We start from the raw sequence: 17,889 nt of genomic DNA, 5'->3' as shown, positions 1-17,889 counted from the left end.
TTGTGAGACATTTTGTTGCCAAATTTGGTGTGATTTTGTTCATTGGTTCTTTTGTTTTTAAGGTATTCATTACGCACAGAGCATTATATATATATATATAGAGAGAGAGAGAGAGAGAGAGAGAGAGATGTACAGTAATCAGTGGTGTTTTTTTTTTTAAGAAAGGTCTGGAATTACTGATAAGGACATCATACTTTGCAAACATCTATATTCAATGCATAATACACATTTTTTTTCTAATCTCGCATGTAATGTTCAAGAAGAGACCAGATTAGCATGGACCCACTTCCCTTTGTATTGATAATGAAACACTCATGTGATTCATGATAATGAATATTGATAATGAAGCTGCCATATGACTGGGAGAAAATTCACATTTTCACTAACTAAGCCTCAGAAAACTATACCACGTTGTGTTGTCAATGGCTTTCATGGCTGGAATCACTGGGTTGCTGTGAGTTTTCTAGGCTGTCTGGCCATGTTCCAAAAGCATTCTCTCCTGACATTTCACCCACAATGATGGCAGACATCCTCAGAGGTTTGGGGGTCTCTTGGAAATTAGGCAAGTGAGGTTTATATACCTGTGGAATGGCCAGGGTGCCAGAAAGAACCGGGTTGTCCTGTCTCAAATAAGAAACATCGGTAAAATGTTGAGCTAAACTGAATATCACTAAGGACTCTTTCCCAGAGTATGTGAGTGAGTGTGTTGTTGGCAGGGACAGGGGGAGGGGGAGGGACGAATAATCATATTAATGTGGTGTTGTGTCTCATAGCATTATAAAGGGCTTCCTTCCATTTTCCATTCCTCTTCACACAGTCTTTTCTTGCAAGTGTTACAGAACTTACCAGCTTTCAGATTTATCTTTTGAGCCAGTGTAGTGCCTGGCCACTCTTTTTAAACTCCATTGAGTCACCATCTAAACCAGTGGTTCCCAACCTGTGGTCCATGGATCACAAGTGGTCCCCAAGAACTAAAATATGGTCTGTGGCCTCACCGTTACTACACCGTTGCAACAAGAGCAACTAGTCTTGTGAAACCCTCTTATAGTGCCAAGACAACAGGGATGTCGGGAGGGAAGAGGTCATCACCCTGAGCAGAGCCATTCCATGTGGCACTTGGAAGCAGGGCCACCTAGGTGTCTTCCTTTTAAACCTGATCCTGCAGTTATTTGGGGTGCTGATTCAGAAAATTGCATTGGATAGACCACATCAGCTGTAGATTACTAAATATGGTTTTCTGTGGGTGAGCAGATGGTGGCTACTGGGTGGCATATGTTCTTTTTTATTTATTTATTTATTTGATGCACTTATTAACCGCCATTCTCAGCCCTTACGGGCGACTCATGGCGGTGTACAGTACACATAAAAAGACAGTTACAAAGGCCAGTATCAACAACATATAACTATACGACAAATACAAACTACATAAAAATCCGCTTCGTCTCTTAGTAGAATCATATCCAGTCTCATCTTCCTTATACCATTCCAGTTCTCATTACCGTAATGTTGTTGCTTAGCACTTAATTAAATGCCCTCTCGAACAGCCAGGTCTTAAGGCTTTTTCGAAAGGACATGAGGGAGGGCGCCTGTCTGATGTGTGCCGGGAGAGTGTTCCACAGCCGGGGGGCCACCACCGAGAAGGCCCTCTCCCTCGTCCCCGCCAGCCGTGCCTGTGATGCAGGCGGGATCGAGAGAAGGGCCTCCCCAGACGATCTCAAGGTCCTCGTGGGCTCGTAGGCCAAGATGCGGTCAGAAAGGTATTTTGGGCCGGAACCGTTTAGGGCTTTGTAGGCCAAGACCAGCACCTTGAATTGGGTCCGGTAGCAAATCGGCAGCCAGTGGAGCTGGGACAACAAGGGCGTTGTGTGCTCCCTGCTACCCGCTCCAGTTAGTAACATGGCTGCCGCACGCTGGACCAGCTGAAGCTTCCGGGCCGTCTTCAAGGGCAGCCCCACGTAGAGAGCGTTGCAGTAATCCAGGCGGGATGTGACAAGAGCGTGTACCACCGTGGCCAAGTCAGACTTCCCGAGATACGGGCGCAGCTGGCGCACGAGCCTAAGCTGTGCAAATGCTCCCCTGGTCACCGCTGAAACCTGGGGGTCCAGGCTCAACGATGAGTCCAGGGTCACACCCAAGCTGCGAACCTGCGCCTTCAAGGGGAGTGCGACCCCGTCCAGCACAGGCTGTAACCCTATATCCCGTTCGGCCTTGCGACTGACCAGGAGTACCTCTGTCTTGTCTGGATTTAGTTTCAGTTTGTTCGCCCTCATCCAGACCGTTACAGCGGCCAGGCACCGGTTCAGGACCTCGACAGCCTCCTTAGTAGCAGGTGGGAAGGAGTGACAGAGTTGGACATCATCTGCGTACAGATGACACCGCACCCCGAAACTCCGGATGATCTCACCCAGCGGCTTCATGTAGATGTTAAACAGCATGGGGGACAGTATGGAACCCTGTGGCACCCCACAACTCAACGGTTGTGGTGCGGAACAGGAGTCCCCCAATGACACCTTCTGGGTGCGACCCTCCAGAAATGACCGGAGCCACTGCAAAGCAATGCCCCCAAGACCCATTTCCGCAAGGCGCCCCAGAAGGATACCGTGGTCGACGGTATCGAAGGCCGCTGAGAGGTCCAGGAGCACCAACAGGGACACACTCCCCCTGTCTAGCTCCCGGCGCAGATCATCCACTAAGGCGACCAAGACCGTCTCGGTACCATGCCCCGGTCTGAAACCAGACTGTGCCGGATCCAGATAATCCGTGTCTCTCAAGAATACCTGGAGTTGTGAGGCCACCACGCTTTCCATGACTTTGCCCAAAAAGGGGAGATTGGAAACAGGCCGAAAGTTGTCCAATTTAGTGGGGTCCAGTGATGGCTTCTTCAACAGCGGCTTTATAATAGCCTGTTTTAGGCTCGCTGGAATCTTGCCTTCCTGAAGGGAGGCATTCACCACCACTGTTACCCACTCGGCCAATCCCCCTCTGGCCTCTCTCAGAAGCCAGGATGGGCAGGGGTCTAGGATGGACGTGGTGGGCCTCATTCCTCCAAGTATCTTGTCCACATCCTCGGGTTTCACAAACTGAAAAGAATCCAACAAAATAGGACAAGCAGGTGCTCTCGTTACATCCACAGAGTCTGCATCTAACGCGGCGTCCAGCCCAGAACGGATCAAGGCGACTTTGTCTGCGAAGAACCGAGCAAATGCTTCACAGCGCGTGACCGAATTGTCAGGGCTCCCACCTGCAGAGGCGGGAGTTAAAAGACCTCTGACAATCCGAAACAGCTCCGCCGGACGGTTCTTTGCAGACGCAATAGTGGCCGCAAAGAAAGTTTTCTTTGTGGTCTTTATTGCCGCGGCATATGCCCTAAGAAAGGACACAAACCGTGCTCGGTTTGACTCGCTCGGTTCCGAACGCCACACGCTCTCTAGTTCCCTCTTCCTTCGCTTCATAGCTGCCAGCTCCTCAGTAAACCAAGGGGCTGGTTTAGCTCGGCTACTTGAGAGGGGACGTTCCGGAGCAATCATGTCAATAGCCCTGGTCATCTCCCCATTCCAGAGAGCCACCAAGGCTTCGACATGGTCACCTACCGAGGTGGTGGGAAAATCCCCAAGAGCCGTCAGGAAGCCATTCGGATCCATCAGTCTCCTGGGGCGGACCATCTTAATGGGTCCTCCACCTTTGCAGAGGTTAGGGGGCGCAGTGAGCCTAAATCTGATCAGGAAGTGGTCGGTCCATGGCAACGGAGAGATGGACAACTCCTCCACACCGCCACCCTGTTCCCATCCCTGGCAGAAAACCAAATCCAATGTGTGTCCAGCACAGTGGGTGGGGCCAGATATTTGTTGGGACAGCCCCATGGTTGCCATGGCAGACATGAAGTCCTGAGCCGCGCCTGTGAGGGTCGTCTCGGCATGGACGTTGAAGTCTCCCAGCACAAGAAGCCGTTGAGACTTCAATGCCAGGCTCGAGACCACCCCCGCTAGCTCAGGTAGGGAGACTGTAGTGCAGCGAGGTGGACGGTACACTACTAGAATCCCTATACTGTCCCGGTCACCCACCCTCAGGTAGACGCTTTCGAAATTTGCGGTCTGCGGGATGGGGCACCTGGTCAGATGGATGGAATCCCTATAGACCACTGCGACCCCGCCTCCCCGCCCTCCGGATCTAGGTTGGTGTTGCACGGAGAAACCCGGAGGACAAAGCTGGGTCAGATTTACTCCTCCAGCTTCATCCAACCAGGTCTCCGTGATGCACGCCAGATCTGCCCGTTCGTCCAGGATTAAGTCCTGGATCCAGGTCGTTTTTCCGTTGACAGATCTGGCGTTCAACAGCACCACCTTCAGACCGGAGGGTCCGCTCACCTGGTTACACCAATTTACCTTAGGAGACCGATTTGGAATTTTGATTATAGATAAATGGTCCAAATTTGGCCGAATTTGAGGTCTCCTATTCCCGCATCTCCTCCTTCCCACCACGACCTCTATGGGGGCCCCTCGGCTAGTGGAACACCTCCCCTCCTCCATGCCGCTATTCCTGGCTAGGGTCTTAATCACATTTTCACCAGCTGTTTGGGATGTTGGCCAATTTTGCTGGCCTTCTTCATCCCCCCTCCTCCCCTCATTGTTTCCCACAGGCTCCAGCCCACTACCTCCCCTGCCCCTTCCACCAGATAATAGTAACAGACAGTAAGCATAGGAGGGTGGAGGACCACATGGATGGAAATGAACACTTCGGTAGATGAGGATACCGGAGGCAAGCGTTAGCCGCGAAATAGGATGGTCCTTGAATACTAGAGTCTTAAAGTGCAAAGTGCAAAGTAAGTTCCGCGGCTACCGAGTAATTCTTAAGGTGCAAGGTTTTTAAAGTGCAACAAGATATTAAAGTGCAACAGCCTCAACAGAAAAAATATTCGGCCCTCTATACTACTGAAGTGCGGCAGGAGGAGTTGGGAGGGGTAAAGTGCAACAGTTGGTAAAGTGCAAACAGTTGGCTACGGAACAGGCGCCACTAAGCGCTATATTATGGTCTTATTACCACATTAGCAGCAGAGGTAGGACGGACTATACCGTGCAGTGTTCGCAAAATGTACACAGTGGTCAGGAGACTGGCAGTTAGTAAAGTGCTATGATTCAGATGTAAATAGCTGACGTTTGATGTAAGTTAGCGGATGGGCCTCCGGAGGTGGTCCCGGGCAGACGTATTGGCCCCCCTCCCCCAATACGTTGGACCCAGGTGCAGGGGCAGGTCTTTGGGAATCAATGGCATGCAAACTAAGGGTTGCCACAAGCTCCAAGATCTGATATTGAGTTAGTTGACATCTCTTTCCAGCAACGGGGCGGTAATAAATAGATGGTGACTCAGTGATGGCGGCTGATGACAATCCTGTAGCAGCAGTTGTGTCAAAAATTCCAGCCAGTCAGGAGATGGACTAGTAGCCCTGTCGATGCTCTTTGATGACAGATCGCAGCTGGAATGGAAGATGTTCAGGCTCTGCCGGTTCTCTCAGGCAGCCGGTTCTCTCAGGCAGTCGGTTCTCTCAGGCAGCAAAGACTCCAACTAGGCCGCTTCTAGGGCCTCCGACAGATGTAAAAATGCGGGAGTGGTGTTGCTTAGAGGCGCAGAGGTGACGTCATCCAGAGGTGTCGTCGTCCAGGATGTGCTGCGGAGCCCAGCTGGTCACTTCCGGGACCTCCGCCGAGGGTGGAAGCGCGGAGGTAGCGCCCCTTAGAGGCGCGGAGGAGAAGTCGCCCCGCCGGGTGCACGTGGAGACCAACCAGGCCGCCCCCGGAGCCCCCAGCGGGAGTGGGAAAGGAGTGGAAGAGCCGGGCGCAGAGGCAGCCCCAGCCGAGCTCGGAAGGATCGCGACTGAGGTCGCGCGGATGAATCCCACGTGGCCACCGCAGCGCCGCCGGGGATTAGCTCCAGCAGGGGGGCGGGGAGCAGAAGGCCCAGATGACAGAGCTGGCCAGATGGTAGAGAGTCCAGCTCCAGCCACCCACGGCGCGGCGGCTCGCCCAGCGAAGGCCCAGCCGAGAGGGCGTCTGCGACGCTATGGCCCAGCGGCCCACCCAGTAAGGCCCAGGTGGCAAAGGCCCAATTGGAGCAGTGTTCACGGCAGCAGTAGGCCCCAGCAGTAGGCCCCAACTCGCTCCCCACACTCCGCAGAGGGGAGAAACGAGGCCCGATGGAGAGGGCAGCAAGGCTGAAACCGCCAGGGCCCGGCTCAGGTGATCCCCGCGATCCACACCCAGTTGGAAGGGGCCTGGGCTTCTCCTACTCACAAGTAGCCCAAGGAACAGCCAAGCTGGATGGAAGGATTCAGGACCCCTGTGGCAGCAGAAGCAGCAGTCTGAGGTTCTGTATCAGAAACTAGAGCTGATGTGGTCTACCCAATGCAATTTTCTGAATCAGCACCCCAAATAACCAAACCGAATCTAAAGTTGACCAAAAATTTATTTGTAACCCTTTTGGTGCTAATGTTGGAGAGTGGTCCCTGGTCAAAGTGATCCCCAGTCAAGTGGTCCCTAGTCATAGTGGCACCTGGCCCAAAAAAGGTTGGCAACCACTGATCTAAACCAACTATTTAATGCAGTACACAAGAAAGCCCACACAATTAGCTCTTAATGTGTATCAGTGCTCTGTGGTTTGTATAATCATCATCTGGCTACAAACTGGTTCCAGGATTTTCCATGTAATTATCTGCACACAAAAACCGCTTTCTTCAAATCCAGTTTGGAACTGCATTAAATGGTCAGTCTAGATGCGGCCCGAGTTTTATCACCATTATAATAGGGCTGTCTTAAATTCGTACAGAGGAACTATGTCCCAGGCAAGCCTGATACATCAACCATGAACAAACGTCAGCCCTCCAGGTGTTTTGGACTTTACAGCCAGGCATGGGCTTGCTTTTACTTTACAGCCAGGCATGGGCAAACGTTGGCCTTCCCTCAAGCGTTTTGGACTTCAACTCCCACAATTCCTAACAGCCTACCGACTGTTAGGAATTATGAGACTTGAAGTTCAAAACACTTGGAGAGCCAAAGTTTGCCCATGCCTAAGATACATGAACCAAATAGACAATAGAAGAAAGACGGGACTTGTGGTTTTGGCTGTTGTGTCTGAGAAGAGCGCAGTGTTGCTTTGCACATCCCATCCATGCCGGTGGAGGAGTTGTCAGCCCTGCTTTTCCTCTCTCACAAACCAGAGTCTGGAAGCTGTCCTGACCTCCACACTCCCATTTAAGGAGATGGGATTACTACCTCCTGGTGCCAACCTTGTGGGTGAAACTGCGCCATTTGTAACCCCCAGATACATATGTCCCTCCAGCAACTGGTCTTAACAAACATAATTAGCAAATGTGCTATCAACATCAAACCAAGAAAATATTTTTTATTCACATACTACATTGAGCTGAGAAGAAAGGTAGGATGATGTCTGCATGTAGATGTAAAGGGGTAAAAGTTTTCAAACTTCTAAATGACAGCATTCTCTTGTTACTTCTCATCATAACACATCTGTGGTATTAGGTTTCACCTTAATTTTTGTAGGAAAGAGAAATGTCAAAGTTGCTTCCAAGTTGTGCAACTTATAAAACAGAAGTCTAGCTCTCAGATAAGTTCATATTGCTATTTCCTTTGTTGTAACACAAACCTAGTAGAAAGTCTACTGAATAAGAAGTGGTTAAGGAATTTCATGAGCATGTGTAATGATCAGGCTGAATACACCAAAACAACTCTCCCAAATGTAGTAACTCTTAAGCATGTTTCACGTAGAGAGACAAACAAGTGGAGTGGGGAATAGCCCTTCATACAGGCATGTAGCTGGGGGGGGGGGGAGGCTTGAGGGGTTTCAGCCCCCACCCTCCCAAAATTCTCATGATGGTCCGCGAGAAGGCCTTACTGGCGCATTATTTAAACTGTTATGTTTTTTTATATCATGATCTGATCACCATACTCAATATATCCCATATGCATGGGGGTATTGGGGTAACAATACAAAAGATTTGCTAGGGTAGACCCTCTTTCACTCAGACTCAGGTCCCGTCCCCCCGAATCAAACTCAGCCCCCATTCCAATACACTGATATTCTACTATGAAATGATTGCTTGTGAATTTTAGTTCATAGGACTGATGTCCATTTATTTGTGACTTGTGGTTATGTCCACATTATAATAAGAATATCTGACACAGAAACTGAGGATGCGTCTACACCAGTGGTTCCCAACCCTTTTTTTGACCAGGGCCCACTTTGACCAGGGACCACTTGAATGGAGACCACTTAACCAGGGACCACTTTGACCAGGAAGCACTTTGACCAGGGACAATTCTCTAACATTAGTACCAAAAGGGGATGGACTAGGTAGCTCTGCAGAAAGGAGAAGAAAAAATAAAACAAAATAAAACAAAACAAAATAAAATAAAATAATAAAGAGGAAGGAGTTTCGCAGACCGGATTTTTGTTCTCGTGGCCCACTGCTAGGCCACAGCCCACAGGTTGAGAACCACTGATCTACACTATAGAATTAATACAGTTTTCACCACTTTAACTCTGTGTATAACTGTGCAGTGTGGATACTATCTGAATTACTTTGGCATGACTTTGCCCTCCCTGTTGCTCTTAACTGTCTTAAACTATATTTCTAAAATATCAAGCTCAAGATACTGAATTGTCAGAAATCTCAGGCCTGAAAGAAAATTGCTACTGAAAGCAACTAATGATGAAATAATTTAGAAAAGGGCAAACTGCCAATATTATAAGTTCCTTAAAAGGCTCTGAAAGTTCACCCAACCACTCCATTTCTTTTTTCCTGGAAAAGGAGGGAAGATGACACCGGATTCTCAGAAACTCCATTCCTTTCTCTTTCTGCTACCTCCAGATGCAACTTACCATAAAAAGTGCATGTGAAAAATTTCAAAATGTGATTATTAGCCCAGAAAGTCATCTGAATGTGGTGTATGGTGGATTTGCTTCAGACTACCAGAAGACCACAAAAAGGTTAGTGTTGATTGCAGATTCATTTTCAAGAGAAAGTAAATTAGGCCTGTGGGGAAATCATCACAGCACTGAAAAACCTTAAACTTCTTTAAGACCAGTTACTATTATGATCATTATTATAGCTTCCAGGCTTGGTCTGCAAACTGATCAGGAAAAAGAAAAGAAAAGAAAAAATACAACTCAGTATGCAATTGTTCTTATACCACTCTGTTTTCAGAAATAAGTTGGGGAAAGTTCTGATAGGTTGCTGAAAATGTTTGATGCTTGATATCAATATCTGGACTCCTCTTGTTCTTTATTTATTTAGAGTATTTATACTCCACTTTTTACCAGAAACTTTCTCAGATGGCTACAATTTACAATTTTACTGTTTAAATAAGAAATGACACACAAGGGAAAAGGAAAGTCAGTGGAGGGAAAGGAATAAGTTGAGCGGAAAGTGCCTCTTTTTCTCTCCCTCTGAGGTTAGGGCAGTGGAAGCTGGGATGAAGGGGAGCATCCTTCATCTGCTTCTGAGTCTAGACGTGAAAGAGCTCCACTTTCTGCTGCTTCTCTCCTCAGATGCCACAGCAATAGCAGCTGGGATGGAGGACAACCTTTCATCTGCTTATGAACCTAAGCATGGTGGAACTGTGTGTGCCAGCCCCTTCTTTTCTTCCTCTGAGGTTAGGGCACTGAAAGTACAATTCTTCTGCTTCTGGGTCTAGCCATGTTGGAGCTTTAGCTGTCTCTTCTTTTGCTTCTCTATGTCTTCAAGGCCAAAGCAGAGAGCTTTCCATCTGTTTCTGGGCCCTGACATGATGACGGTTTTCCTGTCAATTCTTTGTTTCCTCAGAGACCAGGGCAATGGCAGTTGGGATGGAGGGAGGACACTTTATCTTCTTCCTGGACTAGGTATGATGGGGCTGTCTCTGCTTCTTATTGTTTCACCCTAAGCAGGCCTGTAGCCAGGATTTCGTTTTGGGGGGGGGGGGGGCTGAATTTTTTTCAGGGGGGGTTTGATTGGGGGGGGCTGAGTTTGATGGGGGGGGGCTGAGTCTGAGTGAAAGAGGGTCTAGCCTAGCAAACCTTTTGTATCATTACCCCAATACCCCCATGCATATGGGATATATTGAGTATGGTGATCAGATCATGATATGAATAAACATAACAGTTTAAATAATGCACCATTAAGGCCTTTTCGCGAACCACCATGAAAATTTCGGGGGGGGGGGTCTGCCCTAAGGTCTGGGCAGCAGCAATTGGGATGGGTGGTAGGCATAGGCAATCCTACTAAATGGTTCTAAAGTACTAAATGATTCTAAAGTACTAACAAAACTAAAGTGGTTCTAAAGTACTAAATGGTTCTAAAGTACTAACAAAACTAAAGTTCTGGTGTTGAAAACTAGGGGGCGCTGGTGCTTTGTTTCTACAGTGTTGGTAAAGTTCTGGTGGTGAAAATTTCAGAACCCTAACAAAACTTTCAAAATTTTGTTATAAATGGCAGTTCCTAATTGGTTCTGTCATAAAAGTCACCAATAATGAAATTATAATGAAATTTTGAAAGTTTTGTTAGAGTTTTAAAATTCTCACCACCAGAATTTTAGCAACACTGCAGATGCAAAACACTAGCACCCCCTAGTTTTCACCACCAGAACTTTAGTTTTGTAAGTACTTTAGAACCATTTAGAACCATGGATTACCCATGCCTAGCCTTTCATCTGTTTCTGGGCCTAGGAATGTGCCTACCTCTTCTTCTCTCCCTTTGAGGTCAGGGTAGTGGCAGTTGGGATTGAAGGAGGTCCTTTCATCTGCTTCTAGGTCTAGTTATGATGAAGCTATGCCTGCCTCTTCTTTCCTTCTGAGCTAGGGAAGTTGTGATAGATGAAGAGAGCCTTCCATCTGCTTCTAGGCCTAGACAGGTTGGATCTATACCTATCTTCTTCTTTCCCTCCATCCCAACAAGCAGCTGTTCAAAGCAGTCTCTTGATGGTTATTTGAAAATCGTTACTTTTGCTGGTGGCTCTTTGACTCCTAATTTCTCTAATTTTTTCATCAGGATTTGAGAATAAACTGCTCCCATTGTGGCTTCGTTGTGACGTCAGGAAGAGCAACTAGTGGTTCTCTAAATATTTAATTGCACTATTGAAGGATGACTTGTAGTTCAAAACCATCTGGGGGATGCAAGACCAAAAAAGATAAATATTTTGATTATGAAGAAGGCAGGAAGTGTTAGATATGGTTTTCTGTTTTTTTATTTCTAAACTTTCCTGTCATCTGTGTTTCAACATGCTCTACAACCACTTTTCTATTCCCTTGTTTTACACAAAATAAGATTTTTTTTCTTTTTTACACCATAGTAACCTTTTTTTTGTATTAGATTATGATGGAAGAAGGTGATAATATTAGATTTTTAAAAAATGTCCCTATTCTATAACTATTCCTGTACCCCTCCCTATTTCTTATGTCTTATCAATACAAATTATTGGGTTGTTGTAGGTTTTTTCGGGCTATATGGCCATGGTCTAGAGGCATTCTCTCCTGACATTTCCCCTGCATCTATGGCAAGCATCCTCAGAGGTAGTGAGGTCTCACTACTATCCTCACTACCTCTGAGGATGTTTGCCATAGATGCAGGCGAAACATCAGGAGAGAATGCCTCTAGACCATGGCCATATAGCCTGAAGAAACCTACAACAACCCAGTGATTCCGGCCATGAAAGCCTTCGACTATACAATACAAATTATACTTAAAACATCTGAAGGGCCACTAATTGACTATTTCTGAAATGGAGCAATACTGTGTCTTATGTGAATTAATTATCCTCTCATGTCATCCTCTAAGTACTTAATTGAAAAATTCTCAGATCTTCAATGCAGCTCACATCACAATCTCTCTACATGTTCATCTGCTCATCTTGGTAAATGTTATAATATGCCCTGAGCTGATTTTTTTAACCAGTTACTCTACTTTTCAAAATAAAAAATATAATCTCTAGAGCAAGGGGACTACAGAAATGTTGTTGCTAGACAGGTCAATTCACAGAAAGGGTGGTATCAGAACTCAGAGCCTGGTACCGAGTTTGCTGTTTTCATGGCTCATTTTTAAGAAGGAGATGAAGGTGCAAGTTTTCCGTCTTCCGGGCTGTTTAATTCCAGGTGAATGCAAATGCTGTCTAAATTTCCATCTTACATGGTAGATCAGCAGCTTATGTAAGGATAAACTGATTCATTGTTGCAACTTGCAATGATTTTTGTGGGGCCTGTATCTATTTTGTACCCAGTCAGAGTGGTGCCAGGACTCACCATCCATGATTTCTGCTTCCACTTTCCGGCTATAAGTAAATAGACTAGATTCATAAACCTCTTTATCTCATTGCACGTCTTCTTTGATGTGCAGCCTTTCAATTAAAGGAATTATCAAACCTTACACCGCTTCTGGACCTGTAAAATCAAGACCGATATCTCATCTTTCTTAATATATGAGAAGGAATAATTTTCTTTTTTTACCTTCATTCAGGAATGGCCTTGTTGACTAAGATTTTTCTCTTAATTTCCAAGGAGGAAATTTGTGTGCATGCTTAAATAGAAACTTCAGGGATTGAAATAATCCTGAACTACCAACCTTATGACTTCATCACAATACTTACGGGATTCACCATGCATCATGGTAAATCTGTAAGGGTCCATCAGGGGACATGGGGAACCTGTCACTTCACACCCCACATCATCCGGCTTCCCCCTTACCACATCCCATGGGGGGAACAGTCCACCACTTGATTTCCCTCCATTGATCCTAATGCAACATGGGAAGCCTCCTGTGTTGTCACAACAGCGGTGTATAATGGTCCTACTTCATTTGTGCCATAAAGCCCTGCCAGAAGTAGTTTGGAGCCAGCAGGTTCCGTGGTACAAATGAAGTAGGACCAGCATATGATGGGCAATGCAGCCCATCTGAAGAGGCCCCTAGTCTCACTATGAGTGCATCTCTACTGTAGATTTGAAGCAGTTTGATACCAGTTAAACTGCCAATGTGCTAGACACCCCTCCCAGTTTTGTGACACCTGCAAAATTGATAAGGACTCCCTTTACCCTGTCATCTAAGTGTTGAAGAGTAACAGCCCTGGGACAGAGCCCTGAAGCACTCCATGCAAGACCTCCTTCTAGCAGTCGCTGATCAAACTCCTTAAGTGTAATTTCTCCAACTAGTTATGGATCCAGCTGACAGTGTTCCTATCTAATTCACACTTAATCCATTTCCTAGCAAAATATGATGAGGATCTTAACAAAACATTTTGCTGAAAGGTAGATAAATGATGTCTACTACAGCATTCCCATGATCTACTAAACTTGTGACCTAATCGAAAAATGATACACAACTAATTTTGGTAGAATTTGTTCATTACAAACCTATACTAGCTCCCAATGATTACTGCACTGTTATTAAAATACTGAAAATATTTTGAAATATAGCTCTGTTAGCGAGGATCAGAAGCACCTTGAATATGCATGAAACACAATTGCAGTGTGACAGAGAGACGTGCCTCACTTGCATATCTTAAAGCTTGGGCAGGCTTCTATGAGTGAATATGGTCCTGATTTCATGAGTGCAACTTGTGTCTATCTTGACATTTATGGAAAAAGAATGAGATAATGATGAGCCATATACCAATAATTTGCTTTGTGCTCTTTCTCTTTTTCTAACAGGATTGTGCAGTGAAACAGCAACATTGGCAATTTCATTAAGAATATAATGCAGAGAAACAACTTTTACTTTATGGATAAGGAGAACCAGAACTTTGGCGAACTTAGAAATGGTACATGCAACAGTATGATCTGCAATAATGTGGATGCTTGTTTAAGATTAAATGATCTAGTCCTCCAGAGCATAACCATTTTTATCTGCACAGTTGGACTGGTGGAAACTGGAGTTGTCATCTGGTTTCTTAGCCTCGGCATCCAGAAAGTTAATAGTGTCACCACCTACTTCTTGAACTTGGCTGTAGCAGACTTCGGCATCCTGACCTTTTTGCTTGTTTTTGCTATTCATTCTGTCCATGACTATCTTCAGGAAATCCCTGCATGCCCCTTACCGCTAAAGACAGCAGCATTTCATCTCTTCCTCTTGGCATATACAACAGCCTTGTATCTCCTAACAGTTGTCAGTATGGAAAGGCTTCTGACAGTCTACTTTCCAATCTGGTACCATAGTCACCGGCCAAAACAGACTTCAGCTATCGTGTCCTGCATGATCTGGGCTGTGTCTGGTTTGTTGTCTGGAACAATTGTTTTACTTCATTATTTTTGGTCATATGAAAGCTCTATCAACATGATCAGGATCATCTGCAGTGGAAACTTTCTTGTCGTTACTCTCCTTGTGACTGTCTCTACTGTCACCCGGTTCATCAAGATCTGCTCACAGCAAAATGCACCAAAATTTATTTATGTTACAGTTCCACTCATCTTAATTTGTTTCATCCTCTTTGCCATTCCAATTAGCCTCTTTTACTTCATAGAATACTTAGGCTATAGTCCCCCTTCTAGGATAATGTTGATTTGCTTTCTCCTTGCTTCATTCAACAGCACTATGAATCCTGTAATTTATTATGTCATTGGAGGCCAATGGAAGCGCTGGGGATGGAAGAGAACTACAGGTTGTGTTCCAAAATGTCTTGCGCTTCTCTGAATATTGTAGTATGAAAGATCCCAGTAGCCTTGGGTACAATAGGTAATGGTGTTAGTTGCAGGCCAACATCTAGATGACCAAATGATGCCAATGTTGATGTAAAGGATGAGGTAGGATCTAGCATTGTTTGGGCATTAGAATCATTGAGTTGGAAGAGATCTCGCTGGCCATCCAGTCCAACCCCCTGATAAGAAGCAGGACAATCACATTCAAATCCCCCCCAATAGATGGCCATCCAGCCTCTGTTTAAAAGCCTCCAAAGAAGGAGCCTCCACCACACTCTGGGGCAGAGAGTTCCACGGCTGAACAGCTCTCACAATTAGGAAGTTCTTCCTAATGTTTAGGTGGAATCTCCTTTCCTGTAGTTTGAAGCCATTGCTCCACATCCTAGTTTCCAGGGCAGCAGAAAACAAGCTTGCTCCATTGTCTACAACTCTAGAAAAGAGGGTTCATCACTAAATGAAGTATCATATAGATACCATGTGTGTGTGCCTTCAAGGCCTTTATCCACATGTGGTGACCACCATGAATTCTATTGGGTTTTCTTAGGCATGGGATACTCAGAGGTGATCAGGGGCGGCTCAACCCATTACGCAAAGTAAGCATTTGCAGTATAGTTGATTTTGCCCAGGGGCGTTCTTGAGTCGCTCTTGGAGGGAAATAGACATTGACATATGCGAGTTGTAGTTACTGAGATGTATAGTTCACCTACAATCAAAGAGCATTCTGATCTCCACCAATGATGGAATTGAACCAAATATGGCACACAGAACTCCCATGACGAACAGACAATATATATCAGTAATTGGTTGGGAGGGGGCACCAAAATACTGTTTGCTTACTGTTGAAAATTACCTAGGACCGCCTCTGGAGGTTATTCTGCCCTTCCCTTCCTCTTTTATCTAGTTTACAGCACCAAGTATTCATTGGTAGTCTCCTATTATGTATCCACAAAGGCTGTCCCTGCTTAGCTTCCTTATCATAGGATCCGGTGTTTTTAAGGAATTTAGCTCATGAAAGATATTGTGTCTTAGAATAATATGATTTTCATTAATTGTTAGAGAATGAATTCTGCAAATTACCATTTTGTTGAAATGTTGATTCATTAACAGAGCAGAGATAGGAGGGGGAGATTGAAGAAGAGTAGGGTGGGTTTCCACTGAATGGAAAACATGTAGACCCTCAAAGCTCCAGACACCAACCCAGAAAATAAAGATAGTGGTAACTGGAAAACAATTACTTCATCAAACCAAGAATGACCAAGGGAGGTGGAGTTGAAGGAGGGACAAGAGCAGAAGGTGGAGCCAGGGGTTGAGTGAGCAATGTTAGTGTGCAATGTGTGACCAAGAGAAACTTGTATACAAAAGGCTTTATTTTGTAAATGGGTGTCACATTATTCCGGCATTACTGAAGCCCATTGTGGGTTTTGCTTCTGCAGAAATAAAGCTTCTATGTCTGTAATCTCCTCGTTCCTGGTCTTAAGTGGGAAACAAGGCCAGGGATATATTTATTTATTTATTTATTTACTTCACTTGTATACCGCCATTCTCAGCCCTAAGGCGACTCATAGCGGTTTACAACAATCAAGCAAAACAAGGCGAACAATCAAGCAAAAATTCAATGCAACAGTTACTTAAAAACAGTTAACACAGGAACAGGTTAAGCAATTAACAATAATAGACAGTCAATCAATTGGCGTCTCATAACTAGAATCATGATCCAAACTCGTCAGTCGTAGTTCCATTTCCCGAAATTCATTGCACTTTTTATTCAAACGCCTGTTCGAATAACCAAGTCTTCACTCTTCTCCGGAATACCATCAATGAGGGAGCCAATCTGATGTCCGTGGGAAGGGCGTTCCACAGCCGAGGGGCCACTGCCGAGAAGGCCCTGTCTCTCGTCCCCACCAGCCGCACCTGTGATGCAGGCGGGATCGAGAGCAGGGCCTCCCCGGAAGATCTCAAAGTCCTGGTGGGTTCATAGGTGGAGATGCAGTCGGATAGGTAACTTGGGCCAGAACCGTTTAGGGCTTTAAAGGCCAATGCCAGCACCTTGAATTGAGCCCGGTAGCAAATCGGCAGCCAGTGGAGCTGGTACAACAAGGGTGTATGCTCCCTGCGTCCCGCTCCTGTTAGTATCATGGCTGCCATTTAAGGGATGGCCTGCCATTTCAAAATGAACTACGCTGGTTTCATGTCTGAATTCAAGGTATTCATGACCCTAAACGGCTTTGGAATTTCAGTAGTGAAAAATATAGAACAAAAAAAATGAACAGTTTAATACATTTACAATTTATACATTTCACTCTCATTTTATACATTTAAATTATATTCACTGTGTTTCTCATTCTTCTCTTAGATCCCATCTACATTGACATATAATACAGTTTGAACTGCATTATAACAGTCAGTGTAGATTAATATAATGCAGATTGAACTGAACTGAACTGGATTATATAAATTTACAATGGCACATAATCCACTTCAATGCAATTAATCTGCATTATATGGCTGTATAGGTGGGGCCTTAAACTCCACTAATTATTTCCCAGACCTGACTGACTAACATATCTCCAATTCACACTCATGCACTCCACATTCCACACCCTTCTCCCAATAACAGACCAACAGCCAACCACCAACTTTATTCAAATTCTTTTAAACATTCCAGTAGTCACTACTCACTTTCAACTTTCCATTTACCTAGCTACTCCCAACAGCACCTTCTCTGATCATCTCTACTATACAACCTTCCAAAAGTATATGACATAGATTGGTGGCAGATCACTGTGGACCACCTTCTAAGATCTCTGGGAGCAATTACAATGGAATATTGCAAAACCAATCCTAATTTAAGTCACAATATATATTGCAGTCAGGGGCGGCTCAACCCATTACACAAAGTAAGCACTTACAGTACAGTTGATTTTGCCCAGGGGTGCTCTTGAGGTGCTCTTGGGGGAAAATAGACCGTGACATATGCGAGTTGTAGTTACTGGAATGCATAGTTCACCTACAATCAAAGAGCATGCCGAACTCTACCAATGATGGAATTGAACCAAATATGGCACAAAGAACTCCCACGATGAACAGAGAATATATATCAGTTATTGGTTGGGGGGGGGGGGTGCCAAAATACTGTTTGCTTACCATTGAAAATTACCTAGGGCCGCCTCTGATTGCAGTAACAATACAAGAGACTATATAAGAAACTGAATGTATTTCAAC

General features: G+C 45.3%; 1 protein-coding gene across 1 annotated transcript; it reads left to right on the top strand.

Moving 5' to 3' along the window:
- The first annotated feature begins 8,825 nt into the window (after positions 1 to 8,825).
- LOC132773531 (proto-oncogene Mas-like) lies at positions 8,826 to 14,778 on the top strand. The gene is made up of 2 exons (XM_060772774.2): positions 8,826 to 8,997; positions 13,684 to 14,778. The coding sequence occupies exon 2, from the start codon at positions 13,730 to 13,732 to the stop codon at positions 14,660 to 14,662; it is 933 nt and encodes a 310-aa protein (XP_060628757.2). The 5' UTR covers positions 8,826 to 8,997; positions 13,684 to 13,729; the 3' UTR covers positions 14,663 to 14,778.
- Positions 14,779 to 17,889: the final 3,111 nt, after the last annotated feature.

Source organism: Anolis sagrei, chromosome 4 (genome assembly GCF_037176765.1).
Source record: "Anolis sagrei isolate rAnoSag1 chromosome 4, rAnoSag1.mat, whole genome shotgun sequence".
Classification (NCBI taxonomy): domain Eukaryota; kingdom Metazoa; phylum Chordata; class Lepidosauria; order Squamata; family Dactyloidae; genus Anolis; species Anolis sagrei.
Note: the sequence above shows the minus strand (reverse complement) of the source record. Positions and strands in the feature narration are given on the sequence as shown.

Excerpts from the sequence above, each read along its gene's own strand:
- LOC132773531 (XM_060772774.2), top strand. The coding sequence starts at position 13,730 with ATGCAGAGAAACAACTTTTACTTTATGGATAAGGAGAACCAGAACTTT.